At 41.8% G+C, this 23041-nt stretch overlaps 1 protein-coding gene across 3 annotated transcripts in view; it reads left to right on the top strand.

Annotated features, from left to right (window-relative positions):
• Window positions 1-4713: 4713 nt before the first annotated feature.
• The window catches only part of saal1 (serum amyloid A-like 1), a 40873-nt gene continuing 22545 nt past the window's right edge, over window positions 4714-23041 (top strand). For 2 of the 3 annotated variants that reach the window (XR_009513296.1, XM_059975582.1), the window contains exons 1-5: window positions 4714-4857; window positions 5737-5889; window positions 14432-14539; window positions 19740-19823; window positions 21352-21431. Coding sequence is in view for 2 of the 3 variants with exons in the window: in XM_059975582.1 (XP_059831565.1) it covers window positions 5764-5889; window positions 14432-14539; window positions 19740-19823; window positions 21352-21431 (398 nt within the window). In the remaining variant the exon portion in view is untranslated. The other variant, XM_059975584.1, reaches the window with a different exon arrangement.

The following is a 23041-nucleotide window of genomic DNA, read 5'->3' as shown; positions in this document are numbered from 1 at the left end:
CCTTGCCCTTTCTCCAATGGTCTGCTCTCCTCTATCAGATTCCTCCTTCTCCAGCCTGAACCTTTCTCACCCACTTAGCTTTATTTATCACCTTCCAGCAAGCCTCCTTCTCCTCACCCCACCCTTTTATTCTGGCGTCTTCCCTCTTCCTTTACAGTCCTGAAGAAGGATCTCGGCCTGAAACATCGACTGTTTACTCATTTCCATAGAAACTGCCTGACCTGCTGGGTTCCCCCAGCACGTTGTGTTTGTTGCTTTGGATTTTCAGCATCTGCAGACTTTCTTGTGTTTTCATCTTAAACCTCCTGCCTGCCACAAAATTTCTACCTGGAAGAGACCTTGCTGATACAGGATGACCACCTTGTGTCTTGTTGCTATGCTCACTCTTACCATAGTATAAGAATCGACGATTTGAAGGTTAAGCTGTTACATCTGCCACACCCTCACCTTTTGGTGTGGTTGGAGTTTGCCAACGTCACTGCCTCTCTCCCAGATAAGCTAAATCTTTTTTACGCTCGATTCGGTGTTGCCAACACTGATGAGCCCCTGAGGAGACTTACAGCTGAAGCGACCTACAGCTCGGTCGTCTCTGAGGCTGAAGAATGCAGTTGTTTCCAACGAGTGGACAGTCGCAAGGCTGCGGGACCGGACGGTATCCCAGGGCGGGTACTCAGGATGTGCGCGGCACAACTGGCAGGTGTGTTTAAAGACATTTTTAATCTCTCCCTCTCCCAGTGTAGAGTGCCATTCTGTTTCAAATTATCCACCATTGTCCCTGTTACAAAAAAGACCAAGGTAACATGTCTGAACGACTGGTGTCCTGTCGCACTCACCTCAATAATAAACAAATGCTTTGAGAGGCTGGTCAAGGACTGCACCTACAGCAAGCTACCACCCACACTGGACCCCTACAATTCTCCTACTGACACAACCAATCAACAGATGACACAATAGCCACTGCTCTACACACCGTCCTTACACATCTGAAGAAGAGGGATGCTTATGTGAGAATGCTATTCTTGACTACAGTTCAGGATTCAACACCATATTTCCCTCCAGGCTCGACAAGAAGCTCAGAGACCTCGGCCTTCACCCTGCCTTGTGCAGCTGGATCCTGGACTTCCTGTCAGATTGCCAACAGGTGGTAAGAGTGGGGTCCCTCGCCTCTTCCCCTCAACACAGGAGCTCCTCAGGGCTGTGTACTTAGCCCCCTCCTTTACTCTCTGTGTACCCACCCACAGCTCCAATCTGCTAATTAAATTTTCTGATGATACCACACTGATTGTCCAAATCTTTATTAATAATGCGGCAGCCTACAGAGAAGTCATCACCCTGACACAGTGGTGTCAAGAACACAACTGCTCCCTCAATGTCGCAAAAACAAAGGAGCTGGTTGTGGATTACAGGAGGAATGGAGACAGGCTAACCCCTATTGACATCAATGGATCTGGGGTTGAGAGGATGAACAGCTTTAAGATCCTCAGCATACACATCACCGAGGATCTCACGTGGCCTGTACATACTGGCTCTGTGGTGAAAAAAGCACAACAGCACCTCCTCACCTCAGATGGTTGAAGGAGTTTGGTATGGCTCCCCAAGTTCTAAGAACTTTCTACAAGGGCACAATTGAGAATATCCTGACTGGCTGAATCACCACCTGGTATGGGAACTGTACTCTCCCTCAATCGCAGGATTCTGCAGAGAGTGGTGCGGACAGCCCAGCGCATCTGTAGATGTGAACTTCCCACTATTCAGGTCATTTACAAAGATGGGTGAAAAAAGGGCCCAAAGGATCATTGGGGGACCTGAGTAACTCCAACCACAAACTGTTCTAACTGCTACCATCTGGGAAATGGTACTGCAGCATAAAAGCCAGGACCAAAAGGCTCCAGGGCAGCTTCTTTCACCAGGCCATCAGACTACTTAACTCATGCTGACACAACTGTATTTCTATGTTATACTGACTATCGTGTTATACACACTACTTATTATAAATTACTATAAGTTGCGCATTTAGACAGAGACGTAACACAAAGATGTTTACTCATATATGAAGGATCTAAGTAATAAAGACAATTCATTTCAATTCATTGTCCTTTGCATAGTTTGATTCCTTCTATACTTGTTTCTGTTACAGTTAATCAGTTTAGTTCATTCAACTTGTTATATCATTGATCATTAGCATCCTGTTTGTTATCTTTGCTTATAGCATTGGGCTATATACCTACAAAGTAATCAAGATTTTATTAGAAAACTGGTCTATTACTTTATATGATACTTTCTTTAAATACAAAACTTTCTCTGTGGCATTTAATTTTTTGGGAAATGAATGGAAACCTAAAATTTGCTCTTTTCTATTGATGCATTAATGCAGAAGACAAAAAATAAACATCTTAAAATTTATAGTATAAAAAAATTAGTGTGGCTAAGATTTGTGCACAATACTGTATTTAAAGCGGAGGCTGACAGTTTCTTGGTTTGTCAGAGTGTCAAAGGTTATGGAGAGAAGGCAGGAGAATGGGGTTGAGAGGAATGATAAATTAGCCAGGATGAAATAGGGGACCAGACATGATGGACTGGATGGCCTATTCTACTCCTATATCTTTTGGTCTGATTTTGTTACTTTCTCCACTGGCCTGTGACGAGGTAAATTGTCGTCAGTTAGCAAGTGATACTGAGAGTTGAATGTAAATTGGCACCAGGATCTTGGCCTGACTGTTTATTCCCCATCATAGATGCTGTCTGACTTGCTGAGTTCCTGCATTATTTTAAGTGTGTTGCTCAAGATTTCCAGTATCTGTAGGACCTCTTGGAATTGTGAACATAATTTAAAATTTTTACCAGCTTGGTCATATCGCTAACATTGTAAATTTAACTAAATTAGACTGATTTTGTTGACCATTCCCTTAGTGGTGAGTTCTGGGACACATCAGCCAGCTTTCACCTCTGCCAGTTGGTGGGTGATAAGGTGGCAGGTGGCATTGAGGGTGTTATATTTTTCATCTCACATGTTGCTTAAATCTATCATCCCTTTCAAAGATTGTCTAGTGCTATCTGCAGCCTCCACAGAATCAGAATTGGGTTTATTGTCACTGACATGTGTACGTCATGAAATTTGTCGTTTTGTTACAGCAAGACAGAGCAAGACATAAATTTGCATCAGTAAATAAGTATTGCAAAAGAGGAAGAATTAAGTATTGACATCTGAGGATCTATCCTGGGCCCAATATATTGATGCAATTATAAAGAATGCACAAAAGTGGCTATATTACGTTAGGACTTTGAGGAGACCTTATATGTCACCAAGGCTCTTAGCAATTTTCTACAGATGCACCATGGAGAGTATCTAACTGGTTGCATGACTGGTTGGTATGGAGAAGCCACTGCACAGGAGATTGGGAGAAGAAGCTGCAGAAAGTTGCAAACTTAGCCAGGTCTATCATGGACTCAAGCCTCCCCTGCATTGAGAGCATCTTTGAAAGATGATGCTTCAAAAAGACTGCAGCCATCATTAAGGACCTCCATCACCCAGAACACACCCTCTTCTCATTGCTACCATCGTGGAAGAGATATAGGAGCTGAAGACACAGACTTAACATTTTAGGGACAGCTTCTTCCCCTTCACCGTCTGATTTCTTACTGGACAATGAACCCATGTACATCACCTCACTATTTTAAAAATTATTTTGCTTTTTTTTTGCACTAATTTATTTTAATTTGTAGTTTATTATTATGATGTACTGCACTGTACTGCTACCACAAAACCGTTCTCATCCTCAACGATTTTAATTTTTCTCTACACTTTAATTAGCTTGGAGTAATGGAGCCAACTACTGGTTCGTGCCTTACCATCAGGCATCAATGTGGCGTCCATCCCCAGCAATGGACGCCATGTCCACACCTGCACCCTCAAGAGTCTAGTTTGCTGAATCCCCCAGAGGACTGCAAAAGTGGCACATCATTTAGTCAGCTCAAGGGTACGTTCTTAAAAAGGGAAATTACTGACAACAGACTGCAGCGATCACAGCTCGTAGGTACACGTATCCAGAAGACAAAACATATCGAGTAGTTTTGTGAGCTAGCTGCAACGTATTGTTGTTGGTCACTGGCATCATCTTTTGCACGACATATGTCCGTGATATTAAACCTGATTCTGATAGTGTTCATTTTGCATCAATTGACCGTTCAGAGATCTTGCATTTATTGGTGTAGAAAGTACCAGAAGCTGTGTAGCCTCATATAGTTATTTAGTGGCAAAATGCCATAGGTAATTTAATGACCAAATATGTCCACTTTTTTGGTGGTGTGGGGAGGGAGGCAAACAAGGAGAAACAGCATGGTCTTTTTTTCCCCTCAGCGAGTGGTTACTAAAAACAGGAGGACATCGGTTTAAGATCAGAAGTAAATGATTTAAAAGGGACATCAGGTGCAGCTTCTTTGCTTATTAAATGTGGAGTACCGTATTTGGGATGAATAATGGATGAGGCAGGAACATTAACACCGTTTAATAAGCGCATGGATAGGAGAGGTGTGGAGTGCTATGGGGTAAATGCAGACCGACATAGCCAGCATGGAAAGGCCTATTTCTATTTAAACGGAGAAGAGTCCCATCGCCCCGACCGCGGAGCCACGGCAAGACCGAGGGGCATACGGCGCGACGTCAATCACGCGGGAAGCGCCGTGGGGGGAGGGTGCGAAGTGACGTCGGTCACGGGAGGAGCGTGCGGAGCAACGCCAATCCGACAGGCGGCGCCGTTAGGGGAGGGTGAGACAAGTCACTGGAGAGTAGACTGATTCTTTCTATATATCTGCTTACGGTTGAAAGGAGGATGAGAGGCGGTTAGGACCCAGCCTGTGGTGAGTCTGATCCCACGCAGTCGGTCTGTGAGCGATCCCGTGTAATTGCCCCGCTCTGCGGAAAGCCGGCGGTGACAGGCTGGAGGACCAACGGGCGGCCGTCTCCGCAGCCACGGCCCCGAACTCTGCCCCTCTTCAGCCGGGCTGTGTGCAATTACCCTGGGGGCTGAGCCACGTGAAGTGTCACCCCGCCGTGGCACATTCGGCTTTTCTTTGAGCAGGACAGCTCTGTACATTTACTCGTCGGATTTGCCCCCGAAACCTGGAGGAGGTGTGTAGAAGGGACTGCGGTTCTTCCACCTATAACGTGGGTGCTGATCGTTAGAAAGATGAATTTAAATCACGCAACTTTAAATTGTTGGAACCCAGTTATGTTTTCACTTCCCACAGGCTGTGTTAGAAACCGGTAGATCATAAGCACAAGAGATTCCACAGATGCTGGAAATCCAGAGTCACACTCAAAATGCCGGAGAAACTCAGCAGATTAGCCATTAAATATGGGAAGGAATAAAGAGTCTACGTTTCTGGGCAAGGTTTTCCCTCAGGTTTTGGCCCGAAATATCGACTCTTTATTCCTTCGCTGTTGTTTGACTTCGGTTCCTTCAGCATTTTGTGATAGAAGACCGGTGATGAATTTCTTCACTTTGGAAACCCATGTAACCGGTTAAAATTTGATTAGATCCTGATGAATTTTAAAGGGGCGGTTAACATTTCCTTTGACAGAGGCTTCTTCTGGTTATGTGATCTGTATGCTTGCTATGCGAATGTGGCTGTTCTTTATGGCAGCCGAGGTTAGGCGTGATGTCCAATATATCTAGACTCTCTTCCCGCATATAATAACCACCTTATAGTACGCCTTCCCTGTGCTTCTTTTGGCAGGATTGTTTGAACGTTTAAGGTACTGAGATGGATCGCAATCCATCCCCACCACCAAGTGATGAAAGTGACAATGAGACCACCGGAGACGATGCAATTGGAAACACAGTTTATAGCAAGCACTGGTTGTTTAGCACACTCATGCAACTAATCAAGGTAATATTCGCATCATGCCCTTGAATGCGTGCATAATAATGCAGCAGGTATCTTAATATGGCATCAGAATAGATTTCTGTTGTTGGTTCTCGTTTGGAGACTAGGGTGCCAAATTAATATGGTGGTGTTTTCCAAGCTAACCCACAGCCTAAACCCAGAGGACTTGTAATTTTTTAAATGTATATCATACCAACTTAAACCATGCATACACAAGTTGGGTCCCATTCTTTTATTTCCTCAATTCATAGTGCGTTTAATAAGGCTAAGTATTTTATTAATGAGGTGTTGGACCAGTCTTTTGAAACCCAGTCTGAACCTAGCATGTGTTTTCACATGCTTGGGTCATTGTCATCTTTTAAGTGGGAAATGTTGAAAGTTTTGAGAAACAGCAATGTATGTGTGGACATCAGAATAAGGTGATTATAATGTTCAGCATAATACTGTCCTTTAGAAAGGAAACATACCAAGAATTTAATGAGGGAGCAGAAGAGCTTTACAAATTTCTGTCAGGCCAAAGAAACTTCAATTATTTGGAGAGAATAAAGAAATTGGGATTCAATTATTTGGAGAGAATAAAGAACAATCAAATAAAACATTTTTTTTCACTCAAAGTTCAAAGTACATATATGTCGCCATATACAACCCTGAGACTCATTTTCTAGCAGGTGTATTCAGTAAATCTAATAACCATAATAGAATCAGTGAAAGCCCACATTAACAGGGCAGGCAACCTGTGTGCAATAGACAGAAAACTGCAAATTCAAAAAGAAAGGAAAAAAAACAATAAGTATCAAGAGCATGTCCTTGAAAGTGAGTCTACAGGTTGTGGGAACAGGCAGTGATGGGGCAAGTGAAGTTATCCCCTTTGGTTCAAGAGCTGATGGTTGAGGGGTAATAACTGTTCCTGAACCTGGTGTAAGCCCTGAAGCTTCTGTACCTTCTTCCTGATCGCAGCAGAGAGAAGAGAGCAAGTCCTGGGTGGTGGGGGTCCCTGATGATGGATGCTGCTTTCCTGTGACAACGCTGTGAGTAGATGCGCCCAATGACGGAGAGGGCTATACCCATGATAGACTGGACTAAATCTACATTACTACTTTTTGTAGGATTTTCTGTTCAAGGGCATTGGTGTTCATATCAGTCTGTGATACGGCCAGTCAGTATACTCTCCACCACACATCTATAGAAGTTTATTCAAGTTTTAGTTGTCAAGCTGAACCTTCACAACCTTTCAAAGGAGGTAGAGGCGCTGCCTTGCTTTCTTCGTAATTGTACCTGTGCGCTGGGCCCAGGACAGGTCCACTGAAACGATTACATGAAGAATTTAAAGTTGCTGACCCTCTCCGCTTCTGATCCCCCAAAGAGGACTGACTCATTGATCTCCAATTTTCTTCTCCTGAAGTCAATAACCAGCTCCTTGGTCTTGCTGACATTGAGTGGGAGGTTTTTGTTGTGGCACCACTCAGCCAGGTTTTCAGTCTTTCTCCTGTATTCCAGTTCATCACCACCTTTGATTCAGCCCTCCACAATGGTGTTGTCAGCAAACATAAGTAATACATTGGAGTTGTCCTTAGCCATACAATCATATCACCTTGACTGTGCAGGTGATGCCTCTCTCCCGAATGCGCTAAATAACTTCTATGCCTGGTTTGAGGCAGAAAATGACGAGGCGGCGAGGAAGTCCACCCCTCCAACAAATGACCAGGTGCTGTGTCTCTCCATGGCCGTCGTGAAAACAACCCTGTGCAGGGTCAACCCATGGAAGGCAGCTGGACCAGACAACATTCCTGGTAGGGTGCTCAGAGGATGTGCAAACCAGCTAGCAGATGTTCTCACGGACATTTTCACCATCTCCCTGAGCTGCGCCACCATTCCAACATGCTTCAAGGCCGCCACCATCGTCCCTGTGCCAAAGAAGTCTTCAGTGTCCTGCCTAAATGACGACCCTCCTGTTGCACTTACATCCATCATCATGAAGTGTTTCGAGAGGCTCGTCATGAGGCATATCAAGACCCTGCTGCCCCCCTCACTGGACCCCCTGCAGTTTGCTTACCGTCCCAACTGCTCAACAGATGACACCATTGCCACCACCCTCCACCTGGCCCTAACCCACCTGGACAAAAAAGACACATACATTCAGATGCTGTTCATAGACTTTAGTTTAGCATTCAACATGATCATCCCTCAGAAACTGATTGGAAAGCTGAGCCTACTGGGTCTGAACACCTCTCTCTGCAACTGGATCCTAGACTTCCTGACTGGGAGACCTCAGGCAGCCCGGATCGGGAGCAGCATCTCCAACACCATCACACTGAGCACGGGGGGCTCCCCGGGGTTGCGTGCTCAGTCCACTGCCGTTCACTCTGCTGACCACGACTGTGCTGCAACACACAGTTTGAACCACATCATCAAGTTCGCCGATGACACGACCGTGGTGGGTCTCATCAGCAAGAACGACAAGTCAGCTTACAGAGAGGAGGTGCAGCAGCTAATGGACAGGTGCAAAGCCAACAACCTGCCTCTTAATGTGAACAAAACAAAAGAGATGGTTGTTGACTTCAGGAGGGCACAGAGTGACCACTCCCTGCTGAATGTCGACGGCTCCTCGGTAGAGATCATAAACAGCACCAAATTTCTCGGTGTTCACCTGACGGAGAATCTCACCTGGTCCCTCAACACCAGCTCCATAGCAAAGAAAGCCCAGCAGCTTCTCTACTTTTTGCGAAGGCTGAGGAAAGTCCATCTCCCAACCCCCATCCTCATCACATTCTACAGGGGTTGTATTGAGAGCATCCTGAGCAACTGCATCACTGCCTGGTTTGGAAATTGCACCATCTCGGATTGCAAGACCCTGCAGCGGATAGTGAGGTCAGCTGAGAAGATCATTGAGGTCTCTCTTCCTGCCATCACAGACATTTACACTAGGCACGCTGCATCTGCAAAGGAAACAGCATTATGAAGGACCCCATGCACCCCTCATACAACCTCTTCTCCCTCCTGCCATCTGGGAAAAGGCTCCAAAGCATTCGGGCTCTGACGACCAGACTATGTAACAGGTTCTTCCCCCAAGCTATCAGACTCCTCAATACCCGAAGCCTGGACTGACACCTTGCCCTACTGTCCTGTTTATTATTTATTGTAATGCCTGCACTGTTTTTGTGCACTTAATGCATTCCCAGTGTAGGTCTGTAGTCTAGTGTAGCTTTCTCTGTTTTTTTTAATTACATAGTTCGGTCTAGTTTTTTGTACTGTGTCATGTAACACCATGCTCCTGAAAAACATTGTCTCATTTTTACTATGCACTGTACCAGCAGTTATGGTCGAAATGACAATAAAAGTTGACTTGACTTGACATGTGTAAAATGAGTAGAGTAGCTAAGCACACAGCCTAGATCTGTGCTGATGGAAATTGTGGAGGAGATGTTATTGCCAAATGACTGGGGTCTGCAAGTGAGGAAATCAAGGACCCAATTGCAGAAAGAGGTATGAGGCCAAGGTCTTGAAGCTTATTGTTTGGTTATGCGGGGATGATGGTTTTGAATGCTGAGCTGTAGTTGACAAAGAGCATCTTGATGTATATGCACTGGGAGCTGTTCCAGGGTGGAGTGAAGAGTCAATGAAATTGCATTTGCTGTGGACTTGTTGCTTTGATAGGGAAATTGGAGCAGATCCAAGTTGCTTCTCGGCAAGAGCTGATATGTTTCATCATCAACCTCTCAGAACACTTTATCATTGTGCTACTGGACAGTAATCATTGAGGAAGTTCACCACGTTCTTCTTGGGTGCTGGTATGCTTGAAGCAGGTGGGTACCTCAGACTGCGGAAGTGAGAGGTTAAAGATCTCAGTGAACGCTCAGGCCAGTTGATCAGCATAGACCTTTAGTACTTGGCCAGGTATCTCATCTGGGCCGGATACTTTCTGTGAGTTTACCCTCTTGAAGAATGCTTGCAGGTTAGCTTCAGAGACTGAAATCACAGGATCCTTGGGGGCTGTGGGAATTTGTAATGGTTCCTCCATGTTTCGATGGTCAAAGCGAGCATAGAAGGGATTGAGCTCATCAGGAAGTGAAGCCCTGTTGTCACCTATGTTGCGTAATTTCATTTGTAAGAGGTGATAGCATTGAAGCCCTGCCACAGCTGTCGAGCATCGTTATTGAGCAAGATCTGAATTCTGATCTGAAGTGCTAGGAAAAGAGTCATAAATGATAAATGACACAGCACAAAAGTTAATATTTGGCCCAGTGTGTCTGTGTCAACCCACTTCATTTCCTGTTTTCTTTACCTTGTGCACTACAAATTAGTTTTCCTTTGTGGCAATTCATTTCCCCTTTTTAAAGCCCTGATTGACTTGCTTACTATCCTGAAAGGAAGAGGTGTTAGATTATTCCACACTCAAAAAAAAAAGTGTCTTTCATTCCCTGTATATATTCATTATCACTTTATATATACTTAGATCAAATTTGTAGCATCTCTTTTTAAAAATAATTGTACATCTGCATGGGGGATAAAAAAGAAAGGTCAAAGGGAACATGCAAGGAAGGAACCTAATCACTCTACTTGTTCTAACAGGGAGATAATGCCAAATCTGCCATTTGGTGTTGTCAGCCGAAATTCGTTAAACAAATCATTTTCCAAGCTTGACTGCAGTTTCCCGTGATGATCAAATGTTCACTGAGGCTGATTTGCCATTTTTATTGAGTGAAGCTAAGTAAACTGTTCTCTTGATTGGCATATGAGTTTGTACTAAAAAGGAACTGACCCACGAAGGTTTGATCTCTTCTTTGTATTGAGATAATAGATGTCAGTAAGGATAACGTTTGAGGGGCAGTGTGTGTGCTGATTACTGAGTTGCCCCAGGTAAGGGGAAGAAAATCAGCTTAGCTTTATTTTCTCATTGACTGTTCACCTAATCTCCCCTTTGCACATCCCCTCTGGTTAAATTGAATTGGTTTAATTCTCAGTAGCTTCTGCCTGATCTTGGTGAGCAAGTGCAGAGAATGCAGTTTTACATAATTTTGCTTCTATTTTGATATAAACAGAAACCTAGAAAGTAGTAACAGGAATAGGCCTCTAACTCTGACTCATCTTGTTTTCTCCAGTCCCGCTGAAGGGTCTCGGCCCAAAAAGTCGTCTATTCTCTTTTCCATAGATGTCTGGCCTGCTGAGTTCCTCCAGCATTTTCCGTGTGTTACTTGGATTTCCAGCGTCTGCAGATTTTCTCTTGTTTGTGGCAGGAATAGGCCATTTAGCATGGTCAGTGCATATTCTCTAGTTCAGTACCATATTCCTGTGCTCTCTCTCCCCCGAGCCATCAGTGTTTAAGAATATTTTTACCTCTTCCTTAAACGTATTTAGTGACTTGGCCCTCTGTGGGAGAGAAGCCATAGTTCAGTTCAAATGAACTGATTTCACCACTCATGGACTTGCTTTCAAAGACTCTACAGCTCATGTTCTCAGTATTGTTATGTTATGAATGTACCACAGCTCTGAGGGGCCGAAGGGTGCGGGGTAGCCCCCTCCTTTGTGAGAATCACAAGATCACTATTGAGTCAGTTCAGGAGACCCAGGAAATGAGAGAGAGATGTTTGCAATGTCTTGACCCCTCCGGTGATATAAAGCTACGGGAAACGGCCATTGTCTCTTGGAGACGGAATTGCGTATTAAAATACTGTGCTTCGTGGAAGCCCTCAGGCAAAGTGGGCTGGTTGGTGGAGGGATTGCATCATCCCTACCTGATTGACATCTGCGACCCTGTGAGTCAGGATAAAAGAGGGTCTGTGGGAACAGCCCCTCAGCCGCACCAGAAGAAACGCTAGCGATCCCATAATAGCGAAAGCCAGTGGGGAGGCCATGTGCGTCCGGTTCCATTTGCCCCGGAATCAGTGTGCCTTTACCACAGAAGAACGGTTTTTAGCTAACAACGGGGAAACCAACTCCCAACAACTCTCGAAAGATTGATATCATAAAAGGACTGGGCAAGTTTTAACCCGTCTTTCTCTCAAACCAAAACGCTGCAGCTTGAACGAACTAAAAGTGACTTTTATATTTCCATCGGACAATACATTATCCCCTAGACAACGATAGAGCTATTTCTTATTGATTATTATTATACCAGCGCTTTTAGATTTAGTATTGACGACGTATACTATCTGTATGTTTGCATTGATATTATTTTGTGTATTTTTAATCAATAAATACTGTTAAAAATAGTACCATCAGACTTCAACGCACCTCTCTATCTTTGCTGGTAAGTGACCCAGTTACGGAGTACATAACAGTTAATTTATTTATTATTTGTTTTTTCTCTATTTGCATAGTTTGTCGTTTTTCACACATTGGCTGTTAGTCTTTGTTCATGTACAGTTTTTCATTGATTCTATTGCTTTTTTGTTTCTGTAAATGTCCGCAAGAAAACAAATCTCAGGGTTGTATATGGTGACATGTAAGTAGTTTGATAATAAATTTACTTTGAACTTTGCTTTCAAGTAGCCATTCCAGAAGATGGAAATGTTAATACTTTAATTAGAATCCAGCTCTATATTTAAAAAATGAATGTTATTTCTATTGTCTCAAGATGAATTTGCAGATTAAAACAGCCCAATATTACAGAACTATGCTCTGTGTGTGTATGTATTTATACACACACACACACACACACACACACACACACACACACACACACACACACACACACACACACACACACACACACACACACACACACACACACACACACACACACAAACAGTTGTACTCTTTGCCTTAACTTTTTAAAATTTGTTTTGCAGGAGAGTTCTTGTTTTGATCCCCATATACACAATTTAAATACAAACCCCATTTCCAGAAAAGTTGGGATATTTTCCAAAGTGCAATAAAAACAAAAATCTGTGAAATGTTAATTCACGTGAACCTTTATTTAACTGACAAAAGTGCAAAGAAAAGATTTTCGATAGTTTCACTGACCAACTTAATTGTATTTTGTAAATATACACAAATTTAGAATTTGATGGCTTCAACACACTCAACAAAAGTTGGGACAGAGGCATGTTTACCATTGTGTTGCATCACCTTTCCTTTTAATAACACTTTTTAATTGTTCTGGAACTGAGGATACTAATTGTAGTAGATTTGCAATTGGAAATTTTGTCCATTCTTGCTTGATATAAGACTTTAGCTGCTCAACAGTTTGTGGTCTCCGTTGTCTGATTCTCCTCTTCATGATGCGCCATACATTTTCAATAGGAGATAGATCTGGACTGGCAGCAGGCCAGTCAAGCACACGCACTCTGTGTCTACAAAGCCACGCTGTTGTAGTTCGTGCAGAATGTGGTCTGGCATTGTCCTGCTGAAATAAGCATGGACATCCTGGGAAGAGACGTCGCCTTGATGGCAGCATCTGTCTAAAATCCTAATATACACCTCAGAGTCAATGGTACCTTCACATACATGCAACTCACCCATGCCGTGGGCACTGATGCACCTCCCTACCATCACAGATGCTGGCTTTTGCACCTTTCTCTGATAACAATCAGGATGGTCATTTTCATCTTTGGCACGGAGAATTCGACGGCCGTTTTTTCCGAAAACTAGCTGAAATATGGACTCATCTGACCACAGCACACGGTTCCACAGTCTTTCGGTCCATCTGAGATGAGGTTGGGCCCAGAGAACTCACTGGCATTTCTGCAGAGTTGATGTATGGCTTCCTCCTTGCGTAATACCGTTTCAAATTGCAGTTCTGGACGCAGCGACGGACTGTGTTAAGTGACAATGGTTTTCCGAAGTACTCCTGAGCCCAGGTGGCTATAATTGTCACAATAGCATGATGGTTTCGTAGGCAGTGCCACCTGAGGGCTCGAAGATCACGCTCATTCAACAGTGGTTTCCAACCTTGCCCTTTACGCACTGAGATGTCTCTGGATTCTCTGAATCTTGTCACAATATTATGTACTGTAGATGTTGAAAGACCTAAATTCTCTGCAATCTTGCATTGGGAAAGGTTCCTTTTGAACTGACTAACAATTCTCTCATGAATTTTGGCACAAAGAGGTGAGCCAGATCCATCCTTGCTTGCAAAGACTGAGCCTTTGATGGACACTACTTTTATACCCAGTCATGATACCTCACCTGCTACCAATTACCGGTAGCCTGCTTAATGTGGAGTCTTCCAAACCAGTGTTACTTGAATATTCTGTGCACTTTTCAATCTTATTTTAACTCTGTCCCAACTTTTGTTGAGTCTGTTGCAGCCATCAAATTCTAAATTTGTTTATATTTACAAAATACAATTAAGTTGGTCAGTAAAACTATTGAAAATCTTTTCTTTGTACTTTTGTCAGTTAAATAAAGGTTCATGTGAATTAACATATCACAGATTTTTGTTTTTATTGCATTTTGGAAAATATCCCAACTTTTCTGGAAATGGGGTTTGTACATTTAATGTTTTTTTTAAACTATTTCAACAGAGTAACTTGTAAAAGAAATGTATATATAAAGCCAAATGTCAAATGCCGCATAAATTAATTATCCCATTTTACTTTCTTAGTTTGTCTCTGCAGAGGATGAAAAGGCAGAACTTTTGAAAGCAGACACACAGCTGGATGAGGATCTGGAGAATGAGATCTGTAAAGTTTGGGACATGTCTATGGATGAGGTAACTAAAGAACAATGTGGAGCTTGAAGGCAATGTTGATTAACATCTGTTTGTTGATGGTTAGTGTTGGAGGCATTGTTCATCTAAAATGCAACCAGACCATCAACTGTGCGTGGTTCTCCTCTTAGAATCACAAATGTTTTGCTGCAGATTGCTCCATCTTTACATTTTCCTTTTATGCTCCACATCACATCACTGAGAGAACCAGAACCTCCTTTTGTATCTTGCTTCAGAGGTGAATAATAACACTACATAGTTAAAACACCTGATTTGCACCTGATTTTTTATCTTTATGTCATTTAGATTCCCTGTGGAAATGGGATCTCAAGAATTTATTATTTTTTTCTCTCAGTAATGTAGCACAATGAGATGTCAAGTTTTACTCTGAAAGCAGCAGTAATGTGGAAAGTTTATTCTGCTATTGAAGCACACTTTTCATTCAAGCAAAGTTTAATGGCCGCTAAGTTGAGTTTTCCAATTGCATTCTTCAGTGCCTCTGACTTTTTATGAAGTGTAATTAATGCTAGCAAAATTTGCAGCAAAATCTGCCTCAGCAAGGAGCTGGACCCACTGCAATTTGCCTGTTGCCACACTAGATCAAAGGCAGATGCAATCTCAATGGCTCTTCACATGGCATAAGATCTTCTGGACAATACAAACACCTCTGTCAGGACGCTGTTCATTGACTGCAGCTCAGTATTTAACACCAGCGTTTCCACAATCCTGATGGATAAGTCACAGAACCTGGGACTCTGTACCTCCCTCTGCAGTTGGATCCTCGACTTCCTAACTGGAAGACCACAATCTGTGCAGATTGGTAATAACACCTCCTCCTTGCTGATGTTCAACGCTGGTGCAGCTTGCGTGTGTGCTTAGCCCACTGCTCTACTCTTTCTATATACACATGACTGTGTGGCTAGGCATAGCTCAAATACCATCTATAGCTGCTGATGATACAACCATTGTTGGTGGAATCTCAGATGTTGATGAGAGGGCATATAGGAGTGAGATACACCAACTAGTAGAATGGTGTCGCAGCATCAACCTTGCACTCACAGTCAGTAAGCTGAAAGAGCTGATTGTGGACTTCAGGAAGGGTAAGATGAAGGAACACATACCAATCCTCAGAGGGATCAGGATTGGAGGGAGTGAACAGTTTCAAGTTCCTGGGTGTCAAGATCTCTGAAGACTTAACCTGGTCTCAACTTATCAATGCAACTATAAAGAAGGCAAGACAGTGACTATACTTCATTATGAGTTTGAAGACATTTGGTATGTCAACAAAAACACTCAAAAACTTCGATAGGTGTACCGTAGAGAGCATTCTACAGGCTACATCACTGTCTGGTATGGGGGGGTGGGGGGAGCACTGCACAGGACCGAAAGGAGCTGCAGAGGGTTGTAAATCTTGTCTGCTCCATCTTGGGTACAAGCCTACAAAGTACTCATAACATCTTCAAGGAACGGTGTTTCAGAAAGGCAGCATCCATTAGTAAGGACCCCCAGCACCCAGGGCATTCCCTTTTCTCATTGTTACTGCCAGGGAGGAGATACAGAAGCCTGAAGGCACACACTCAGTGATTCAGGAACAGCTTCTTTCTCTCTGCCATCCAATTCCTAAAAAGACATTGAACCCATGAACACTACTTCACTTTTTAAATATATATTGTATCTGTTTTTGTATGATTTTTAATCTATTTAAAATACATATACTGTAATTGATTTACTTATTCTTCTATATCATGTATTGCATTGAACTGCTGCTGCTAAGTTAATATATTTCACAACACCTGTCTGATAATAAACCCGATTCTGATTTTGGCCCTTGTTATATTAGTCTGGCTAATTAGAACAGAAAAGCATCAAAAGTAGCTGCCACACTGTTTCACATTGTGCAATTGCTTACTGATTTTTGAGTGTGTGGTCATCTACATTTCAATGCTGGACACTCGAAGACTACTGACATAGATATATAGTGGATTCTGGTTAATTGAGACTTATCGGGACTAGCACATTTTGGCCCAGTTAAGTGGCTGTTCAAATTAGCTGAAGCTTCATGCAAATAGTCAAAAGCATATAAAAATGACAAGCTACTGTTTAACTGAGTAACTAATTGTGTATTTAAATGAAATAAAGAACAGATTAGAGCATTAACGTTATTACAACAGTACTATAAAAACTGTAGTTCCTAATTGACAGAGAAATTCGTCCAGTGTATGCTGCCATGTTCTTTTGATTAACTGTAAATGAACAAAATCAATGCAGACACCTAGTGGACTGCCTTTAGACAATGTTTTTAGAGTCATAGGGTTATAGTAAAGTACAGCACAGAAACAGGCGCTTTGGCCTATCTAATCCATTCTGAACCATTTAAACCACTTAGTCCCATCAACCTACACCTGGACCATAGCCATCCATACCCCCACTATCTATGTACCTATCCAAGCTCCTCTTAAACATTGAAATTGAGCTCACCTGCACCACCTATGTTGGCAGCTTGTTCCATGCTCTCATAACCCTTGGAGTGAAGAGGTTTCCCCTCATGTTCCCCTTAAACTTTTCTGCTTTTACCTTTAACCTATGACTTCTAGTTGTAGTCCCACTCAGCATCAGTGGAAAAAGCCTATTTGTATTTACTCTATCTATACCCTTCATAATTTTGTATACCTCTGTCAAATTTCTTCTCAGTCTTCTATGTTCCAAGGAATGAAGTCCTAACCTACTCAATCTTTCCTTATAACACAGTCCTCCAGACCCACAACATCCTTGTAAATTTTATCTGTACTTTTTCAACCTTATTTACATCTTTCCTGTGGATAGATGACCAAAAGTACACACAATACTCACCAATGTCGTATACAACTTTAATATAACATCCCCTCTCCTGTACTCAATACTTTGAATTGTGAAGCCCAATGTGCCAAAAGCATTTTTTAATGCCACTTTCAGTGAATTATGGACCTGTGTCCTCCCTGAACCCTTTGTTCTGCTGCACTCTACACTACCCTACCTTTCACTGTGTAAGACTTACTCTGGTTGGTCCCATCAAAGTGCAACACCTTGCACTTGTCTGCATTTAATTTCATCTGCCATTTTTCAGCCAACATTTCCATTTGGTGCAGATCCTGCTGCAAGCTCTGACAGTCTTCCCTGTTGTCCACTACACTGCCAATCTTGGTGTCATTCACAAGCTTGCTGATCCAATTAACCACATTATCACCCAGATCATTGATATAGATGACAAACAACAATGGACACAACACCACTCCACACAGCACTCCACTAGTTACAGGCCTCCAGTCAGTGAGGCAACTGCCTATTACCACTTCTCCCACAAAACCAATGTCTAATTCATTTTACTACCTCTTCTTGAATGCAAGATGACTGAACCTTCCTGACCAACATCCCATGCAGGAACTTGTTAAATGCCTTACTAACGTCCATGTAGATGACATCCACTGCCTTGCTCCATCACTTTCCTGGTAATTTCCTTGAAAAAATCTACACGATTGGTTAGATATGATCTACCATGCACAAAGACATGCTGATGATCCCTAATCAGTCCCTGTCTTTCCAAATATTTGTATATCCGTTCCCTGAGAGCACCTTTCAATAACTTCCCCCCCCCCCTCCCCCATTGACATCAGGCTCACCGGCCTATAATTTCCTAACTTATTCTTAGAGCCTTTCTTAAACAGCAGAACAACATTAGCTATCCTCCAGTACACTGATACCTGTTGCTAAGGATGTTTTAAATATTTCTGCAAGGACCCCTAAGTTTCTGCACTTGCCTCCCTCAGGGTCACTTTGTCAGGCCCTCAGAATTTAACCACCCTAATTTGCCTCAAGACAGCGAACTCTAGCTCTGCAATCTGTATAGGGTCCATGACCTCACTGCTTCTGTGCCTCACTTCTAAAGACTCTGTGTCCATTTCCCTAGTAAATACAGGTGCAAAAAATTAATTTAAGATCTCCCCCCATCTTTTTTGACTCTGTGCATGGGTTATCATTCTGATCTTCCAGAGGACTAATTTTGCTCTTTAATGTAATGATAGAAGCCTTTCACCTTGTCTGCTAGAGCAACTTCATGCCGCCTTTTAGCCCTCCTGATTTCTTTCTTAAGTGTTCTCTTGCCTTTCCTGTACTCCTCAAATACTTCATTTGCTCCTACCTGCCAATACTTGCTATGCACCTCCTTTTATTTCTTAACCAAGGCCTCAATATCTCTTGAAAACCAAGGTTCCCTAAACCTGTTATTTTAACCATTTATTCTGAAAGGCACATACAAGCTGTGTACTCTGAACATTTCACTTTTGATTCACAACCCACAGATCAGACTTATCCTTTTCCATATTTACTTTGAAACTAAAAACATTATGATGCAAAGTGTTCCTTGACACAAACTTCTGTCACCTGCCATTTCTCATTCCCTAATAGCAGATCAAGTATTAAGCACATTCTTGTTGGGATTTCTACATACTGATTAAGGAAACTTTTCTGAACATATTGGACCAACTGTATCCCATATTGTCCTTTTACAGTATGGGAGTCCCAGTCAATATGTGGAAAGTTAAATCATCTACCGTAACAACCTTCAGTTTCTTGCAACAGTCTACGAACTCTGTACAAATTTGTTCTTCTATATCTTGCGGACAGTTAGGTAGTCCATAATATAGGCCCATTTTGATGATTGAACTCTCCAATTCTTCATTTTCATTGTAACATTCAAGATGATTGTTGATACCTTCAAATTCTTGATAGTCCTTAACTTGTTGAAGTAGTGAAATTGTTTCATTTTCACTCATGGCCATTTCCAGCATCTCCCAAGCCTGAATGCTTAAAACCACAATTAGCAAGGTAGTTCCAAATTGTCCTACTGCTTATCTCTCACCAATTATTAGTGAGAAAAACCACTGCTTTTTGAACACAAACACACATAACTGGTGCTAATTAAAAACTGTTCGCTTCAGCATGGTATGGCTTTTAATGGCCACACGACTGATGCTAGTTAGAAACTTCTGCAGCAGTCTTCTGTCCCATTTAAATGCCATAGTGTCCCAAAGAAGCAAAATGAATCTTGACTATTTTTTGATTGGATTTTATTTTTAAGTGTTGTCCCAAATAATGGCTGCCCTGATTAACCAGAATCCACTGTATTTCACTACAGCCTGCTAATGCAAAATTTGTTGTTGTGTTGCAGGACGTTGCTCTATTTCTTCAGGAGTTCAATGTAACAGGCATTTTATTAGGGATCATTGGTAAATCTAAGTGTCCTCGATTGACGGTAAGTGAATTGTATAGAATGTTCATGGTTAATTCCAGTGTTGTATCTTGCTCTATTATAACCTTACACTGAATTCTGTAGGCAATTGTGCACACTCACATTATTGGGTTTGTTATAGTTTTGTCAGTTTTGCTGTGGCTGAGTAGGTGACTTGGCAATTAAAATACAGTAATGAAGGTAGCTATTATACTATTACTCACAGCATCACGATGTACTTTATAGTGATACTTGCTCCGGTCATGTTAGTAATAATTGTCATTTAAGGGTACAGGTTTCTACTTTATAATAAGATGTAATTCCCTTTTCACTGTTCCATGATTAGCTAATTGGCTGATGCAAAGTGACAAATTGGTATTCAGGATCAGAAAGAAGTCTGGTTTGCCCTTATTACGGAAGCTTTCAGATGGCGATCTTGGCTGGTGCATGATGAGCACCTCTTCAAGTTCTTTCAATAAGCAGATAGTTATGGGCAGAATAATGTCCACTGTAATTATCTTACTGTCAAAGTATCTTCTCTCTGGAGCAATCTTGTCCTTTCAAACATTGATAGGATTATACCCATAAGTGACTCATTAAAAGATCTGGATATAAACTGAATGCCTATCAATCTCATAGCATTTCAATGGAGTAGGCTCCCAGAAGAAAAAGCTGTTTAAAATGAGTCACACATTTATCTCACTGGGAAAATAATGAATGATAACGGGCAAATATTGTATGGGTATTCTGTTTTTGGTGATACTGAAGGTAGATGGTGTTGCCTGAATTTTGTACTATTGCCTAAATTTGGTTACGTGTGTCTCAGGTATGTCCTCTGTGTTATCCTGTGGTAACACATGTCTTTTATATAGTGAAGCACCCTGTGTTTTCTGGGCTTTGCTATTAAAGCTGTCCTATGTATTGAAGTAGTTTGTGAGCAGTTACTAGGCCTGTGGTGATGAAACCTGAGGCCTTGCTGTGGGCAGCCCTGAAGGCCCTTTGACAGTTCATGCTGATGAAGAATTTTTCAATTGCCTCTAAATATGCCTGATATCAAAGATGTTCTGAAACATTTGAAATACGTATAATTAGAATTAAGTACTTTAAAAGTACATTAAACTGCTTTAAGTTAAAATGAAAATAAAACGTCCCAAATCACTTAACTTTTGAATGGGTTTGTGACTAAATAGGACTTCTCCCTGACCCCTCAGCCCTGGATGATGCAGAATCAGTTTTGAACTTGGTGGTGTGCTCAGTGTGTTCCCTACCTCTGCAAAGTAATGCACAGCTATTGAAGTTACAAATGTGCTGACTTGCAGAAGGACATAGTTGACCTCTTGAGAACAGCTAGCTAAGGTAGGTAAGTATGTCTTGCCCCATTGTCTTTAGGGAGAATAACTGCATTTATACAGATTGTTTTCTTCAGAGATAAATGGTGGAAAAGTTGTATGTATTCTGTAGAAAGAATGGCTATCAACTAGATGGTCATGTCAGACTTATTTTTATCAGTAGTACTGTGAAATTTGATAATATGACTTTTCTTTGAGATTAGGAGATCTGTGTTGGTATCCTGGGCAACATGGTTTGTTACAAGGAAACTTGTCAGTCAGTCACCAACAATGATAATCTTGTGTAAGTACTGGTAGGCTTACAGTGCTGCATTTTATTGCAACACGTCACTAATATTATTAATTCTTGCTGTCATAATGGGCTTTTGGGGAAACTGGATAAACCATCATTTTAGTGCATCCAATTCCCTTCCTGTGTTCCTGTCTCCTTATATACAAAGTATATCAGGTAAGGTATTTCTGATAAATGGAAGCCTTATGGAATGATTGATTGTACACCAAATAAATTGTTCTTTACTTTTCAGCAGTCATATACAAGTCACTTTATTTTAGAAGTAACATGAACTGCATGGGGTTGTATTGCAGATATCCCCCCCAAAAAAAAGCCTTTTACATTATGTTCAATAAATTCTGCTACTGTTGTCCAGTTGAAAAACGTCATTAAATTTGGTTGTGTTGTAAGGATTTCCTTCATGGTTGCATTATTTAAAACAAAAATACTTTGTGAAAACAACTTAACGTGTAAATAATTAAAAAATCTCAACTTATCCACTTTTGGGACAAAGCTTCAGATCCTGCCCAGATAGGAAAGATGTTTTGTACCATTCTACGAGTTAAGAGATTGAGTTGTCTAAATCCATTTACTAGTAGGTATGTTATGCAGAATAAAAGATGCACAAGCAATTTAGCATGGGCTTGGGAAATTGCAGTGCTTACCCATCATCTGAGTGAATGTTGTGACACAATGTTGGGATGGAATAGAAGGATCTGTAATCCTAATTTATTCTCTTTTGTGGCATCTGGGAGTTCCTGGTGGCAAGTGTATAGTGACAATTGCATCTAATTGGTTGATCTTGAAGAGTACAGAAGTATTAATAGTGACTGTTTCAGTGTGTGGTATGACACACTGAAATAGACTCAATGTGCTGACTAATTGAGCGTGTGCCATATTAAATTCAATGAATCTACATAATCTTACAGGACTGTGGCGTATTAACCTAGTCAGGCTGGCATTCTATAATATTGCACTTCCAGTTTGAGAAATGATACATAGAAGCACTGCATTTTGCATGTAGTTGACAAAACATGCCTGACTTGGCGTTTCAACTTGATGGGATGACTCTGTTCTGCACAGGCAGGAACTCCCTTTCAGAGAAATGCAAAGGAGATTAAATCTGTGCGTACTGTACATTAACAAAGGTTGATGCACAAACTTTTAAATGCTGGCCACATTATCTGCTCAGGAAGTTTACTGTTGTGTTCATCACCACTGTCTACGTACATACCCGCCGAGCTCGAATGCCAAAGATGCACTGGGAGTGCTTTACATTCTCATCAACATTTTACAAAACAAGCAACTAGACAGTCCCTTCATAATTTCAGGAGATTTCAAGCATGTTAACCTGCAGGACATTTTACCCAAATTCCACCAATATGTTACCATGGCCATTAGGGGATCAGACTAGACCATGTATATACAAACACACATAGTACTTACAAAGCCATCCCACACTCTCATCTTGGCCTCTCTGACCACATCTCCATAATGTTAATCCCAGCATACTGACTGTGCTGAAAATGAAGAAACCAATCAAGAGGACCATCACTGTAATCTCTATGCTTCAGGACCACTTTGAACGGATTAACTGGCAAATGTTTGAGGCATGCAAGACA

Source organism: Hypanus sabinus, chromosome 7 (assembly GCF_030144855.1).
Source record: "Hypanus sabinus isolate sHypSab1 chromosome 7, sHypSab1.hap1, whole genome shotgun sequence".
NCBI lineage: Eukaryota > Metazoa > Chordata > Chondrichthyes > Myliobatiformes > Dasyatidae > Hypanus > Hypanus sabinus.
The sequence above is the reverse complement of the archived record's forward strand: the minus strand, read 5'-3'. Positions and strand labels throughout refer to the sequence as shown.